This window comes from Erpetoichthys calabaricus, chromosome 16 (assembly GCF_900747795.2).
Source record: "Erpetoichthys calabaricus chromosome 16, fErpCal1.3, whole genome shotgun sequence".
Lineage (NCBI taxonomy): Eukaryota > Metazoa > Chordata > Cladistia > Polypteriformes > Polypteridae > Erpetoichthys > Erpetoichthys calabaricus.
In genome coordinates, this window is record NC_041409.2 from 6302331 (window position 1) to 6319640 (window position 17310).

Here is a 17310-nt window from a genome sequence, read left to right on the forward strand (position 1 = left end):
GACAAAGCACCATTTCATTCTGGGAAGGGTTCTTTTCATATGAAGTTAGTTTTTTGTGCTTTGAAAAGCTTCCTAATATGCACAAAAAAACCCCTGAAACCTTTGATGTTGGGTGGGTTACCTTGCTGGACACCAACAGATTAAGAAAAGCTGGACTTGTCCTTTGTTATTGTATGACGCAAGAGTCTGTTTAAAATCACACTCCTGTGTTACCATCCATTTATTACGTTACTTGTTATGTATCTAAATAAATTCTTTCAGGAATCTTCATATGGATGTTTTTTTCAGGTACTAAAAATGGTTTCCCTATGGCATTGCTTTAAAGAACCACTCTGGCACCTGGGTCTCTGGCACAGGGACAATGTGCTGTAACAATTGGAGCCATCCTTCACATGAGATATAAAACTGAGGTCCTGACTAATTAAGGGTCTGGCTCTCTGTGGTCATAAAAGATCCCTGGGCATCATTCAAAATGAGTAGGGTATTTTCTGAATGCCCACCATGGCCTGACCATTCTGGCCCCTCTAACCATTCCCTGTCTCTAATTGGCTAACTGTTTCTCATACCCCTTCACCACCTAAGGCTCAAGAATGGCTGTTGTCACATCATCCAAGTGGATACTACACATTAGTGGTGGTCTATGTAAAGCACTTTGAAGAGTGAGAAGAGCTCTCAATATAAATGTAAGTAATTATGATTAGGATTCTGACAGGAGTCTTTAAATCAGCCAGGCTTTAGTCACAGCACCCCACTACTTCATGGATCCTGCACTCAGCAGTTGTCGGTGTGGCAGTATGGAGTCAGCATGTTCTCATGGGCTTAGTCTGGGCTTTCTTCCCAGTTCTCAAAGATGGTGATTCACGATTGGCGTCCAACCCACTTAACCAAATTCAGGGCACTTGTGGAGTCTATTGTGTCACCAACTGAACAGGAAGCTGATCCATTGCATGGCCCAAACACACCCTCATGCACATTTATAGCCATTCTGATTTGATACTTCCCCTCACCTATTCTCAGTGGTACCACCCAAAGAGCCACAGGGGTCCTTACCATCCCTTACCTGGCCTTTTGAGCCAGAAAAAAAGGGCTTTTAAAGGCGGTGATCAGCATGAGCTCAAGCGCGTGCAGAAAGGAACTCCGAGTCCAGCTGAGAGCGGCGAAGGAGCAGTACAGGAGAAAGCTGGAGCAGAAGTTGCAGAATAACAGCATGAAGGAAGTGTGAGATGGGATGAAGATCATCACTGGCTGCAGCTCAAAGCGGGGTGCCACCATCAAGAGAGATGTGGAGAGAGCAAACCAGATGAAAAACTTTTTTAGCAGGTTTGACCACACTAACCCACTCTCACCTCGGAGTACTGCACCCTCCACCCATCCTTCTGCTGACACCAGCATAGGAGAGAGTTTCCTCCCACCCACAATTACAGCAGCGCAGGTAAGCAGAGAGCTGAGGAGACTTTGTGCCAGCAAAGCAGCGGGTCCAGATGGAGTATTGCCACGACTGCTGAAGGTCTGTGCGCTGGAGCTGGGGATTCCTCTACAGCGCATCTTCAACCTGAGCCTGGAACAGGGAAGAGTACCGAGGCTTTGGAAAACATCTTGCATCACCCCAGTGCCAAAGGTATCACGTCCTAGTGAGCTGAATGACTTCCGGCCTGTCGCTCTGACGTCACATGTGATGAAGACCATGGAGCGGCTGCTGCTTCACCACCTTAGGCCACAGGTCCGTTATGCCCTCGACCCTCTGCAGTTTGCATACCAGGAGAAGGTGGGAGCGGAGGATGCCATCATCTATATGCTACACCGATCCCTCTCCCACTTGGACAGAGGCAGTGGTGCTGTAAGAATTATGTTTCTGAACTTCTCTAGCACCTTCAACACCATCCAACCTCTGCTCCTCAGGGACAAGCTGACAGAGATGGGAGTAGATTCATACCTGGTGACATGGATCGTGGACTATCTTAAAAACAGACCTTAGTATGTGCGTCTCGGGAACTGCAGGTCTGACATTGTGGTCAGCAACAGGAGCGCCGCAGGGGACTGTGCTTTCTCCGGTCCTGTTCAGCCTATATACATCAGACTTCCAATACAACTCGGAGTCCTGCCACGTGCAAAAGTTCGCTGACAACACTGCTATCGTGGGCTGCATCAGGAGTGGGCAGGAGGAGGAGTATAGGGACCTAATCAATGACTTTGTTAAATGGTGCGACTCAAACCACCTACACCTGAACACCAGCAAAACCAAGGAGCTGGTGGTGGATTTTAGGAGGCCCAGGCCCCTCATGGACCCCGTGATCATCAGAGGTGACTGTGTGCAGATGGTGCAGACCTATAAATACCTGGGAGTGCACCTGGATGATAAATTGGACTGGACTGCCAATATTGATGCGCTGTGCAAGAAAGGACAGAGCCGACTATACTTCCTTAGAAGGCTGGTGTCCTTCAACATCTGCAATAAGATGCTGCAGATGTTCTATCAGTCGGTTGTGGCGAGCGCCCTCTTCTACACAGTGGTGTGCTGGGGAGGCAGCATAAAGAAGAAGGACGCCTCACGCCTGGACAAACTGGTGAGGAAGGCAGGCTCTATTGTTGGCATGGAGTTGGACAGTTTGACATCCGTGGCAGAGCGACGGGCGCTGAGCAGACTCCTGTCAATCATGGAGAATCCACTGCATCCACTAAACAGGATCATCTCCAGACAGAGGAACAGCTTCAGCGACAGACTGCTGTCAATGTCCTGCTCCATTGACAGACTGAGGAGATCGTTCCTCCCCCACACTATGCGACTCTTCAATTCCACCTGGGGGGGTAAACGTTAACATTATATAAAGTTACTGTCTGTCTGTATACCTGCATTTTTATCACTCTTTAATTTAATATTGCTTTTTATCAATATGCTGCCGCTGGAGTGTGTGAATTTCCCCTTGGAATTAATAAAGTCTATCTATCTATCTATCTATCTATCTATCTATCTATCTATCTATCTATCTATCTATCTATCTATCTATCTATCTAATCTCCAAAAACTAGCAGATTTTATCCTGTATACAATTCAAAGTCATAGTTTGGTACAAAGCTGTCCATAAAGACCTGTCCTGCCAAAGGTCCTCAGATGTCATGACTGGGAGTGACAGACCCATGGCAGAGGAGCACTGACCACAGTCACACCTGCTCCCATCTCCAGTTGCTGAAAGGCCAGGAAGGCTACCTTTGTGTAGAATTAACACCTGAGGCCTCACATCTGGACACCTCTAACTTGGACTGCTGTTATTAACAACACTCATTATGTAATTTCCTGCTATTCTTCCATTAAAAATCAGTTGAGTTTCCAAACCTAAAGCTTTTAGTTTTTCTCACTTGTACTCTTGCCTCTCGAGTAGCTCAAATCAAGTGAATAACCTCTACATTTATATTTTGGTTGCTTAGCAGATGCTTTTATCCAAAGTGACTTACAAAAGAGGTCAACAGCCTGGAGGACTGTTTGGTGTGGTACAGGACAAGGGGGTACAAAATTGATCACCATATGTGAGAAGCTCAGAATAAAATGCAAGCTTGTTTCACTCCCAAGGTTATAAAAACCTAAAATTTACCAAACAGGAGTCTTCAGATGCTTCTTGAACACTTCAGAGCTCTATTAAATGTTTCCGTTGATTAAAATGTCTGGTATGTTGTACTGGGGGAAACACCTTTACCTTCATTTTTCCAAATCTGTAGTCTCAATTCAGCACTGCTGCTGTGTAGTTTAACGACATTGCATGGATGATGTTCTCAATGTGTCTGTGTGAGTCTTTTTCTCCCATGTCTCCAAAGATGGACAGGTTAGCTTAACTGACCCCAGTGTGAGTGTGAGTGGACCCTGAGATAGACTGCTGTTCCATAAAGGGCTATTTTTATGTGACTATGAAATGGATTTTGCTTGAGAACGACTGGCACGCAGCACGGTGGCAGTGCATCTGCCTTGCAACAAGCAAACTGGGGTGCATGTCCTGGGCATTTCCGGCATGGGTTTCCTCCCACAGTTCAAAGACATGCAGTTTAAGTGAATTGGTGACGCTAAATTGGCTCTGTATGTGTGTCGGTGTGTTCACCCTGTCATGGCTGACACCCTGTCCACAGATTGTTCCTGACTTGCACCTGATGCTTGCTGGGATACTAGGAGAGGCTCCAGTTTCCCCACGACCCTTTTGGTTTAGAAAAATTATGGATAATGATCGACTGACTGACTTCCTGTAGGACAATTATTTACACACAAACACTTAGAAGGTGTGGGAGAGGGAGAAATGAAAGCAGACTGGTATTTATTTGCAGCCCTTACTGAGTACCAGTTGAAGCCCATTAAGCAGGATGGCACCCCCGACAGCATTAGTAGACTTATTGGATGACCTGTTGGGGGGGGTGGATTTCCCTTCAGTGTCTGGAGCATGTGCCTCTGCCTAATTGGGCTATTTTTGATTGGCATCCACAGGAAAACAATTGGCTTTTGTGGGTTGTGTTATTTTGGGCTACTTTTCTAAAAGCAATGCAGTATTTTGAGTTATTATCATTATCATGTTTGTCATACATCTGACACCCTTTCCCCTGCTATTTGAACTTCATCCATCCATCCATTTTCTAACCCGCTGAATCCGAACACAGGGTCACAGGGGTCTGCTGGAGCCAATCCCAGCCAACACAGGGCACAAGGCAGGAACCAACCCAGGCAGGGTGCCAACCCACCGCAGCTATTTGAACTTGTATATGTATTTTATTGTTGTAAAATCTCCACGCTTCAATGGTATGTATTTAATCCTCTCGCTCTCGATGCTGCTCTATGCTTTCTGGTGTGTTATTTTTATTATTATTATTATTATTACCATGCTTATTTCAACTTCACCCGTTTGTTGTCTGGTACAAATCTTCTAATCGATATTTAACCCACTTCCTATTGGCCAAATGACTTGAAATTTTGCACACTTACTCACTTCTGATGACAATACATGAATCAATACACAGTTTCACTAATTGATCAATTAATCCATGTTAATTAAGAAATGAAATTTTCATATGAAGAATAGTTAAAGATTTCACCAATAGATGGCGCTAGTAACAGATAGAAATATTAAAGGAAGTGTTAAAATATTGATTACAAAATCCAAGACTAAAAGTTGAAAATTATATACAGTATATATATATATATACCTTTTAAAAATCACACTTATATTAAGTTAAAAAGTGTACTAAAAAGTAAAAAATAAGTCTCTCATACATCACTCGTAAAATAAAAGCATGGGCACTTTTGCTAAGATTTTATTGATTGATAAAAAGCGCCCACACGAGTGACGTATGAGAGACTATTTTTTACTTTTTAGTACACTTTTTAACTTAATATACTGTAAGCATGGTTTATATATATATATATATATATATATATATATATATATATATATATATATATACACATACATATACATATAAATCAGGTATTGGGCTATTTTTTAGGGGGAAATTCATTATTTTTAAGCTATCCTTGGGTTACAGATTTTTTTATGGACCTGGCAACCGTGACGGCACCCCTTTGTGACCATTTCTAGGAATTCACAGGACGCCATCCAAACTCTCAGGTCACAGCTTCGGGACTCTGCAACTCTGGCACAAGGTACAGCAAGTGCAATGTGAATATCTGAACCAGTTGAAGTTCACCATCTTAAGCCAGACATACATTGTGCAATTCTGGCACAATTTCAATTCATCGACTGATTTTCTGAGTTAGCCTGAATTTCAGCTGTCGTACGATCAGAGGGATTTGTGTCATGTCAGCAGTGCTGGTCAAAGTTTAGGCTATATGGAGCCCTAGGCAGGCATACCCCTTCAGTATTAGGAACGTGCGCCATGATTTATTTCAAACAGTGCCCCTCTAAGTACACAGCGTGGTGGGGTTTTCTGGAGAGCACACCCCTTAACTTTCATAAACTGTGGCTTCAGCCGGCCACTTAAGTCACCTAATGGACAAACTGGCACGGCAGGTCAGAAACTTCAGTGGGTTGTTGTGTAGTATTGTGCAGTCTCCCAAACTGATTTTCTAATGTCGTCTTGAAATTTAGTTGTTTGTTTTGGGCATGTGCAGAGGACTGGTGCTGAGTATATTGGGAGAAGGATGATAAGGATGGAGCTGCCAGGTAGGAGGGAAAGAAGAAGGCCTAAGAGGTTTCTGGATGTGGTGAGAGAGGACATGCAGGTGATGGGAGTGACAGAACAAGATACAGAGGACAGGAAGACATGGAAGAAGATGATCCGCTGTGGCAACCCTTAACCGAAAGAAGAAGAAATCTTGAAATTTTGTTGTACCCACCGTAGCATATTGTTCATGGGGCAATGCCATTGTCTTGCTTACTTTTACTACCTCGTATACGAAATAAGGGAAAGTGTTGTAATTATCCAAAAATTTGATGTCAAGATTTTGATGAATCACAACGTTTTAGACCTCCCTGACTTTCTTGTATACGAAGTATAGAGAAAGTATTGGAATCTTCAAAAAAAAAATCCATTTTGAGATTTTGATGAATGTGGTGGGCTGGCGCCCTGCCTGGGGTTTGTTTCCTGCCTTGCGCCGTGTTGGCTGGGATTGGCTCCAGCAGACCGCTGTGACCCTGTAGTTAGGATATAGCAGGTTGGAGAATGGATGGATTTTGATGAATCTCAACATTTTAGTCCTCCCAGAGTCTGAAAATACCATTTTTGGAATTATGTCTGTGTGTGTGTGTGGTGTGTGTGTAAACACGATAACTTGAGTACGCTTTCACTTAGGTCAACCAAATTTTGCATACAAGTATTTAGGTACAAAATGTAGATTTCTATCAACTTCTGGGCTATTTCCACTAACCGGAAGTGGTACTTTACCTTTTATTCATGCAGCTGCAGCTGATTTGTTCAACTTTACTTTCATAATAATTGTTCAATATATTATTAATTTGATTTGTTTTTGATGGTTCTTTAATGTACATAATATAAAAATATAACCATTGTCTTGCTGTTTACTCCTCAAATATCCATCCCCATATCTGAGTATACGAGAAAGTCAAGGGGAGGCCACTCGTGATTTTTATCTTTGTGATTTTAAAAAGCTATTATATAGCAACACACTGTATGAGCAATGACATAAGCAAATTAGAAAACATTTCCTGGAAGAACACAAAGTATACACACGAAACGGTAAATTACACTGACTACGTACCTCCCATTTACCCTGTGAAATAGACAGACCATGTTGTCCCCGTGTCCAGTCAGGCCTTTTTTCTTTTTTATAGTTTCAAAGCACAGCACGGAAAGAGTCAGCAACACCGCTCTTTACTTCTTTTGAGACGCCTGTGGTCAGAATGGGTAAACTCTTATTGGTAAATGTCAATGGGCAAAAGTGTCCGTCAAGTCCATGTGCACATTTGAATGTGTTTGTACAGTTTGAGCGCATGCACAACTGGCAATAGTGTGGGTAGTCGCTTGCTAGTAACAATAATAACTTTATTTACACAGCACCTTATCACACATTTACAAGCAACTCCAGGTACTTTACATAGATTAATCAATAAAAACAATAAAGATATACAATAGTTACTTGGATATTATCTCTCTATTATAATAAAAAAAATCCTGGGGCGACACGAGACTACACTTTCTCAGAGAGATAAGACGTGACTTTCTCAGAAAGATACTTTCAAGTCCCATGAGACGAGACTTTGTGCCAAAAGATTTAACCTCCCCCGGGGTCGGAAATAAAAGACAAAGAGTAGATGACAAAGTAGAACGTGGTAAAGAATTCAAAAACGTTAGCGCAATACACATGCAGAGCAGGTTAGAGGTAATGGAAGTACTAAAATTCAACTGTCTCAAAAAACAATAGTAAAGATCGCATTAAAGCAAAAAAACGGAAATTATTACTCGGTGAAATCACGGAGCAGCGAAAAGAGATTGAATATATCGTTTGTCTTTAAACTTTAAGTCAGAGACTTGTAGATCGTCTAATTCGTGTTGCCATTAGAGAAAAGTAGGGTTTCTTCCCAATGAAGAGGCGTATCCGCGAGAATTAAAAGATTTATTATTTGGTGAAAGTGAAATCCACATACGTGAGCTACAGAGACGCGAAGTGGCTGGCGCATAGTGCCAGTGGCGAGCAAAGCGAGCAGGGGGGCAAAGCCCCGTAATCATTAATAAATTTTAAGATTATTTGTAATACATATAAGTATGCTAAATAGAAAAACAACCTGGGCATTGTTGAACAAAATTTTAAAACTAATGTGCAAAACAAAGCTTCACTCTTATCAGAAAGAGGTTCATATCGTTTTTTTTAAGTAAGAGCCTTATGAAGATGGTAAGAGAAGAGCCAGATCTAGTTTATATATACTATATAATGTATGTACATTTGAGCACAATTTCTAAAAATCCCACAGTGTATGAATGGCCTTACCTGTCTGGAAATAATGTGACCAGTGTGCCTACACTCAAGGCCATCTTACCAGCATCATAGGCCCCTGGGTAAAGTAGTGCGCTGGGACGCCTGTTTTGATAGCAAACCAGAATCATACATGGGCATCAGAAACATCGTGGGCCCCAATGCTCCTGGGGACCCAGGCCAGTGCCCATTATGTTAAGATGGCCCTGCTGACACTCTTCAAAGCAGTTCTTCAGAGTGATGCCATAGAGGAACCATTTTTGGTTCCCTAAAGAGAAATCCACATTAAGGTTCCAAAAAGATCCTTGATGTCAATCGTGAATAGATAATTGCAGATTCTTATTTTCGTGAATAGATAATAGCAGATTTTTAGCAGCCACTGCACATGCACTTCAGAAGAGGTCATCCACCTGAACCTCTGCATGTTCAGCCCTGGCCAGTACTTGGATGGGAGACCATCTAAGAAAAGCTTGGGTTGGTGCTGGAGAGGTCAGCAGGGTGTGCTTATCCTGTGGTCTGTGTGTGAATCCTAAAGCTCCAGTGCAGTGATGGGGACACTGTGCTGTAAAAATGGCACCATCATTTGGATGAGATGTAAAATCGAGTTCCTGACTCTCTGTGGTCATAGTTCCCTGGGCATCAATTGTAAAGAGTAGTGTGTATCCCGATGTCCTGGCTAAATTGCCCTCCGTGGTCTGGTCATTCTGGACCCCTAATCATCCCCTAATTGGCTGTCTCTCTCTCTCTCTCACCACTCCACCACTTAATAGCTATTGTGTGGTGAGGGTCCAGACACAAAAATGGCTGCCATTGCATCATCCAAGTGGATGCTACAAATTAGTGATCACTGAAGAGGCTCCCCACTTACTAAGAAAAGCGCTTTGAGTAGTGAGAAAAGTGCTATATAAATGTACAGAACTATTATTATTATTATACCACTGGGTTCCTGACTTCAATAGGACTCTCGCTTCATTCAATAATCACACAGGATAAGTTCACGTTTTTGTGATCAGCTGTATCCTGCTGGCTAGCCAACTATACAGTAAAGATTTCTTACTTTTCCACATGTCAAGATCCTTTAAAAAGTCCACTAAATATGCAAAGACCCTTTCAAACTTTGAGATTAACTTTAGTAAGAAGTGCATCCAGTAAAGGGGGCCCTAGCCTTCCCTCCTCAAACGCTGCCTGTACTTCCTTAGTGTCAAAAAGCACATGCAATTCCAAAACGTACGCTACAGACTTGACGTTCTTATCTGTTTTTGTTTAACTACAAAGAACACAATGCGCCTTTTTATTGTTCCCATATTTTTTTTAATGCAAACTAATACAGATTATGCAACAGTGAGAGGTTCCGGACCACATTGTTTACTACAAAAAATGAAATTTAAGGAAGTGAAGAGTTTTTATATCAAGCCATTACATCTTGTTTTCTTTATTGACTTTTGTATTTAAGATTATTTAGCTTGTATTAAGAAATCATGTCAGGTACATTTTGCAGACTCCATTGACTGATTTTTGTTTTCAAGTCTTGCATAGGTATTTTTTTTGCAGTGTAGTGAATTGGTTGGCATTTATTGCAATGACAGTTTTAAAGAAATGTTTCTCAACCCTTTTTGGTGCTATGACCTGCTTTTTCACATATGAATGCCTTCTGGCTGCACAATCTTCACAGCACTGGGGTAATTTGTGTGTGTGCGTGTGTGTATGGGGGGATTCTTTGGTCCCCCTTAGTGAACTGAACACGTCAGAGCTGGAAGCGGAAATATCTCACGCAGCAATCCCATCAGCCACAACACACTACCATTACAAAGAACAGGAACCTGCGACTCACCGGCAGCAGCGTGGTTGAGAAACACTGAACTAAAAAAAATTAAAGGGTCCCTGCCCCATGTGCTTAAAGCTCCACAGGTCTTTGGATATCATTATAATGAATGTATGGACTCGTATTTTGTGGCATTCAAATCTAAAGCTAAATTGGAACTATGTCCAAAAATGACATTTCAAAATAGCGTGAAGAATAATACACTAGTTCAATTTGCAGGATTTTATCTTCTTAAACTGAAGTAGGAATCATTAAGACATTCATGCACAAAGCAGAGACTTCTGGCACATTGTTGGAGGAATAGCACTGTAAACATGAATTTTTGTTTAATACTGTATACCGATGAAGAAAAGTACAAAGTGGCATCCCCTGCTGGTAAACAAGCTAACTTCAGAAGACATTAGTGGAACTAAAGTACATGGGCCTGGTCAAGGAGCATCGGTCACGTAGGTTAGTACACTGCAAAGGAACCAGAAGCTTTGCTGATATGGTGGTCTGAACCCCCTTTTTTACCTAAAATGAAAAGCCCACGGGTATAGCATCTGTAAACAAATAAAACACATAAAATGAGGTGTACAAAATATTACTCAGTACACAATTTTAAAATGACGCACTTAGGAAAGTCATATTACGGCTGTTAGCTAGCTAGAAAAAACAAGTACACCCCACCATATGAGGACATTCAAGACTTGATCTTCATTTAAAGGAGTATCTAAAGCTAAAAGCAATGTAATGAAAATGAAAATTTGACTTTGCAATAACAACAAATGAAGAGATATGTCATTTCTGCTTGTGGAGAAAGTATATCCGCTCTCGGCTCTAATAGCTGGTACTGCCCCCTCAATTAGAACTTACCTAAAGATTCGGACATCAACCACAAGGCCGTTTTTTTCCCCACTCCTCCATACAGAATTCTTTCAGCTGTGTGGGGTCTGAGGGGTGTCTGGTGTGGAGAGACCATTTTAAACGACTTAGACTTGCTCTTTCCCCATGCAAAATTTACATTTGTGTTTATTTAAATGATAGAACGGACTACAAATGGGGCATGAAATCTATTGTATTAAATCACCTTTACCTATAGGTAGTGTTTAAATGAAGACCAAATCTAGACATGTCAACAAAGAAGCATTTCATGGGCTGTACTAACTTTTTCGCAGGGTCTCCAAACAAGTTACAGACCTGTTTATTTTATATTGTCAAGCTTTGAATATGCACTTTCTCCTCCATTGCACATCTAACGGGGTAAAATGTGCCAGGGATATTTTAATGACAGCTTTATTTGCTATGAATCTAACAACAATTCAGAAATACTGAAGATGCACTGGTTTAAAAGTGAGTTTCCTTTTGTATAATAATCAGTCACACTGCTTGAAAGTGAACTTACCGACATTAGTAAAGTGGAACTTGTATGAAGGTATGCATGAAGTTTTATATTTTTGAAGGACAATTGTTTTGCCTTCTTCTTCTGAATGCACTGTATGATAATTTATCACAAAGGATACTGTATTCCACAAATCATTACCATTCACGTACAAACAGTGAACTTTATTTTGCAGTTGTAGGATTAATTTATTGGAATATATAGTGCTGGTGCTTATACACAAAACAGTGTTACTATATATATTTTCATTTCAGTAAAAATACAATTTTCACGTCAGTTAGCAGAACACAGTAATGTCCATAGTTTGAATATTAGAAGCCCTATGGTAACTTGCTGTGCATAGTCAAAACATTCACTATACACAGCAAAATATAACTTGAGAATGCCACATTTATTATACTTTTTTTTTTAAAACAAAGTTTTTAAAATGGCACAATCTTAAATCCGACTGGACAAATGATTATTAAACATTGTTCAAAAGAACATATTTATATTGCTCATTCATAAGAGTATATAATAAATTATCGGTACTGAAATAATTACCTATTGTGAAAGTTTAAAACTCTTTTTAAAAGGGATGTAACATGAGTCAGAAAAAAAAAAAAACACTTGAAATGAAAAGGACTTTGGTCATAAAACAAATTAGAAAATTGACAATATTACTAAATGACATGGGACTAATTTACAATGATAATCTGCGATTGTGTTCCATAGGTAAAATAAAACAAAACTCTAATAACGTCATACAATGAAACACAACCAGTTATGCACACATTCAATGAAGGAACACTGTTGTTTCAAAGAGCTGTTAGTTTGGTAGTCTTTGTTCAAAAAGACCTACTGTAACGTTTTAATAATTCTTCAAAGTAGACATACAATTTCCAAAAAGATCTCCATTTTCAGTGAAACAATTAACTGCATGTGCCTTTAATAGTTTACATTTTACCACTTAAGCAGTATTTGAACTACTATGGCAGGTATTCAGTGAATCACCAAAATCAAGTTTTGTTTAAAATGTATCAGTTCATAAATGACATTCAATGTAATTAAAAAAAGCACATTTGTAACAAGTGACAAATAATGAATGTGCAATGTGTACTTCAGCACCTCATACAACACAATAGCAGCCTCAGTGACTACTTCATACATGCATTTTCAATTAAACTGCAACAAAAATACTTGTCAGTAGTATCTGCACTGAGTGCATGCAGTCTATAAACATACATGCAGTTAGAATATATGGAGCTGCCATTGACATGGAAAATGTATAATCTTGATCAATGCATTAAAAATCATAATAAATATAGGAATGCATCTAGATACAATATGCACGTTCCACTGAGGAAGAATGAGTATTTCAAGAAAGAAGCATCAATGCCCTTTTTGTAGGAGACAAAGAAAAATGTATATATAAAAAAATCCTTTAAGAAAAAGAAAGCAGTGACAAATGATTCAGCTACTAATGAAAAAGAAATGGACGTTAACATAAAGTGTTTGGTGGCATTAGAACAGTTCTGAAGGCAAACTAGGCTTGAAGGATTTATAATATAAAGAAGATGTGAATGAAAACAAACATATTAATAATATGTTTCGAACATAATATTAAGACAGAAATCTTTGGAATTCACAATACAAATTGCAAAAAAAAAAAAAAAGATCTTTTTCATTTTAAATACCATTTATCAACTGTATATTATCTTCTTGGTCATTTCCGAAACTAATCCTCAAGTCTGTGAATGCCCCAAAACCCCTGAAAAACCTGTGTCACTTTACCCAGGTTCTCCTTGGACTGATATGACAATACAAAATATCCTAGTGTGCTAAAAATTACCAAAAAACACTGAGAACATCAGGACCAGTTGTTAAAAAATCCAAAACAAAATAAAAAAAACAAAACAAACAAAATTAAAAAAAAAAACAAAAACATAAGAGAGGTTCAAAGTCAAAACTATTGCACAGAAATGTTATTCCTGAAACATTAAATGTCAGTAAGAAATAGTGCACAAGCTTAAGAAAAATGTTTTAAAGAGGTCAAGAAAAAGAATCAGAAAGCACGAGTCAATAAATACACTTCAGATAATTAAACTGTTATTTTTTACACTTTGAAAGTATACCAATTTGGAAGAGATCAATTTTGGTGTACACTGCTGTGCCATCATTAGCTCAATGTAGCAATCAGATCTTTGACCTTGGATACTGCACTGAACGCTTCAAACTTTGCAGTGTATTGTCATGTGAATGTTTTTCAGTCTTCATTTTCTTCATAAGTTGTTTCATCAAATGGTCGATCAAGCAATGGAACTAATCTGTGCCGGGAATACTTCAACTGCAACAAGTCGCCTACTTCGTTGATCACATTTAAGGCCTAGAAGCAAATAAATATACACGGATTATACAAACATACTGAAAAGAAATAGACATGAACATAGTTTAACCCATGCTTCTTAATTTAGTTTTAGTCTTTCAAGTGGAAATATTAAAAAAAAAACACACAAAAACAAAAAACAATGTTGTGGTAATGTCATTTTCTGTTTTCATTGCTGCAAATGCAAAAAAAAAAAAAAATGCTGGCAATTCAGTGTTTAAAAGGTGACCAGGAAACAAACCTCAGGCGTATTTAATGTGCTGCATGTCTGACCAAGAGAATACAACGTTATCTAGCAATAATTTTGATACTTCATTATTGCAGTTATATGCTGCTACAGATTTATGAAATGAACAATCAAATCCAGTCAGCATCACAAAATATTTGCATCACTACTGCAACTACAATTAAAAAAAAATCTATTAGTCTTTCTTCATAGTAACATGGATCATGCTGACATATGTATTTATCTAGTAAAGGAACATATATGAAAGCATAACAAAATTTTGATTCTATGGTAACATTAAATCAGCAGCAATATTTTAAATCTTAGCCGTTTCTTAGTCATGTAAACAGATACAAATTTATAAGGTATTCAACTTACTACAAAATACTGGCTAACTAAACTATTAAAATTAAATGAACATATGACAACAATGCAACTTTCTTTGTGTTTCTCTATAATAAATGTGTATTTGGGGAGTGGGGGGCTTAGTTACTTCTTTCAAGCTATGGCTATCAGAGATTTGCCTAAATTAAACTTCCATGTTTGACCTCGTTGGCAGGAGATCAAAGGAAGATATGCAATAAGCTCCCCTCCCAGAGGACTCTTACTATAGTGGTGATGAAATGTGCATTTCAATTTCCATATCGGCACTGGCAAGAATAGGATTGTCATTGTACTCTACACAATTCACACAAAGCCTTTTTTTTTTTTTTTTTAAATAAAACATTTTTGTTTCTAGCTTAAGTTCATGAAACGGTTAACATTTGATTTAACTACAGGGGAATCAAATTGCTTCCACATGGGCTGTGGTAATGCAATACAAAAGGTATCCCCTGCAGTACTAGTAGAATTCAGTTTTGGTTGGCTTTAATTTAGCATTACACTACATGAAAGATATCTTCAAGAGCACAGCTCCTGGAAAAAATAAATAAATAAAATAAAATAAAATAAAAAATGGTTCTAAGGTTCTCCCTTTCTATCACTAATTGTTCACAACTATAGACATGTGATAGATACTGTTTTTAAAAACGTAAAGAATTCAAAAAATCCTCATATGAGCATTCGGTGAAGAAAGCTTGCAAATTAAAATGAAAACACATTAATACTGAACTTTTAAAAATTACAAAATGTAGGTAAAGAGGGCTATTTGGCCTATATAATGCTATCAATATCTGAGTGTGGGTGGGGGGATGATTTACAAAGAGCTTAATTTTCATAGAAAGTGCATTTTCCCAGTGTTGTGTGTATCCACATAATGCATTTATTGTTTGCTTATTGTCAGATTTGGTATCCAGCTATTTCACATATACTTTTACATTTGTGACTGTGTATCACTTTCGAAAAGTACCTACAGTTTCTAAATAATTTACTATATTACTTCATGATCATTATTAATATACATAAAAGGTACGATCAATACATGATGTCAATTTCAGAAAATAGTACGCAGAACATTCAACTAGTCATACTTATTATGGTCAACACTCACAATTTTATTAATTCTGTATTATATAAGTAAAATATAATAAAATATGAATCTTTATATAAACATATGAAAGCTCTTTAGGAAACATTTTTTTCAGTGTCTCTTATTTCTAAGGTATACAAATTAAAATGGCTAGCCCTAACACAGCCAAAAAGAAATAAGACAGTCATGCAATCTTTTAAAAATAATACATTAAGAATAATGAGGGTCTGCTGGGAACGTCTGGTGGAGGAACCGGTCAGAAAGATCTTTAACTGCCACCTCCGGCAGAACTTCAATCTCATTCCGAGGGAGGCAAAAGACATCGAGTCTGAATGGGCCATGTTCTGAGCCTCCATTGTCTAGGCAGCAGAACGGAGCTTTGGCCGCAAGGTTGTCGTGCCTCTCGTGGCAGCAATCCACGAACCCGGTGGTGGATACCTAAGGTTCGAGAGGCCGTCAAGCTGAAGAAAGAGTCCTATCGGGTCTGGCTGACCAGTGGGACTCCAGAGGCAGCTGAGAGGTACCGGCGGGCCAAGCGTGTGGCGGCATCGGCTGTTGCAGAGGCAAAAACTCGGGCATGGGAGGAGTTTGGGGAAGCCATGGAAAACGACTTTCGGTCGGCAACGAAAAGGTTCTGGCAAACCGTCAGGCGCCTCAGGAGGGGAAAGTGGTGCTCCACCAACACTGTGTACAGTGGAGATGGGGCCCTGCTGACTTCAACTGCAGACGTTATTGACCGGTGGAAGGAATACTTCGAGGATCTTCTCAATCCCACCAGCATGTCTTCCTTAGAGGAAGCAGAGCTGGAGGACTCCGGGGGGGGGAGGCCCGTCCATAACAGGGGCTGTGGTCGCCGAGGTAGTTAAAAAGCTCCGAGGTGGCAGGGCCCCTGGGGTGGACAAGGTTCACACTGGGTTCCTCAAGGCTCTGGATGCTGTGGGGCTGTCCTGGTTGACACGTCTCTGCAGCATCGCATGGACATCGGGAGCAGTCCCTCTGGATTGGCAAACCGGGGTGGTGGTTCCCCTTTTAAAGAAGGGTGACCGGAGGATGTGCTCCAACTATAGGGGGATCACACTCCTCAGCCTCCCCGGTGAGGTCTATTCAGGGGTGCTGGAGAAGAGAGTTCGGTCGATGGCCAAATCTCGGATTCAAGAGCAACGATGCGGATTCCGTCCTGGCCGTGGAACACTGGACCAGCTCTACACCCTGGCCAGGATCCTGGAGGAGGCATGTCCACATGTGTTTTGTGGATTTGGAGAAGGCATTCGACCGTGTCCCTCGAAGCATCCTGTGGGGTGTGCTCCAAGAGTACGGGGTACAAGGCTCGTTGCTATGAGCCATTCAGTCCCTGTACAGGAGGAGCAAGAGCTTGGTCCGCATTGCTGGTAATAAGTCGGACTCATTTCCTGTTGAGGTTGGACTCCGCCAGGGCTGCCCTTTGTCATTGATTCTGTTTATAAGTTATATGGACATAATTTCTAGGCACAGCCAAGAAGTGGAGGGGGTCTTGTTCGGTGATCTCAGAATCTCGTCTCTGCTATTTGCGGATGACGTGGTTCTGTTGGCTTCATCGGACAGTGACCTCGGTTCGCAGCCGAGTGCAAAGCAGCGGGGATGAGAGTCAGC

At 40.1% G+C, this 17310-nt stretch overlaps 1 protein-coding gene across 1 annotated transcript in view; it reads right to left on the reverse strand.

Annotated features, from left to right (window-relative positions):
• Nucleotides 1–11759: 11759 nt before the first annotated feature.
• The window catches only part of sptlc2a (serine palmitoyltransferase, long chain base subunit 2a), a 96219-nt gene continuing 90668 nt past the window's right edge, over nucleotides 11760–17310 (reverse strand). The window contains exon 12 of the mRNA XM_028821235.2: nucleotides 11760–13987. Coding sequence (XP_028677068.1) covers nucleotides 13868–13987 — 120 coding nt within the window. The 3' untranslated portion in view covers nucleotides 11760–13867. The remainder of the gene's footprint in view (nucleotides 13988–17310) is intronic.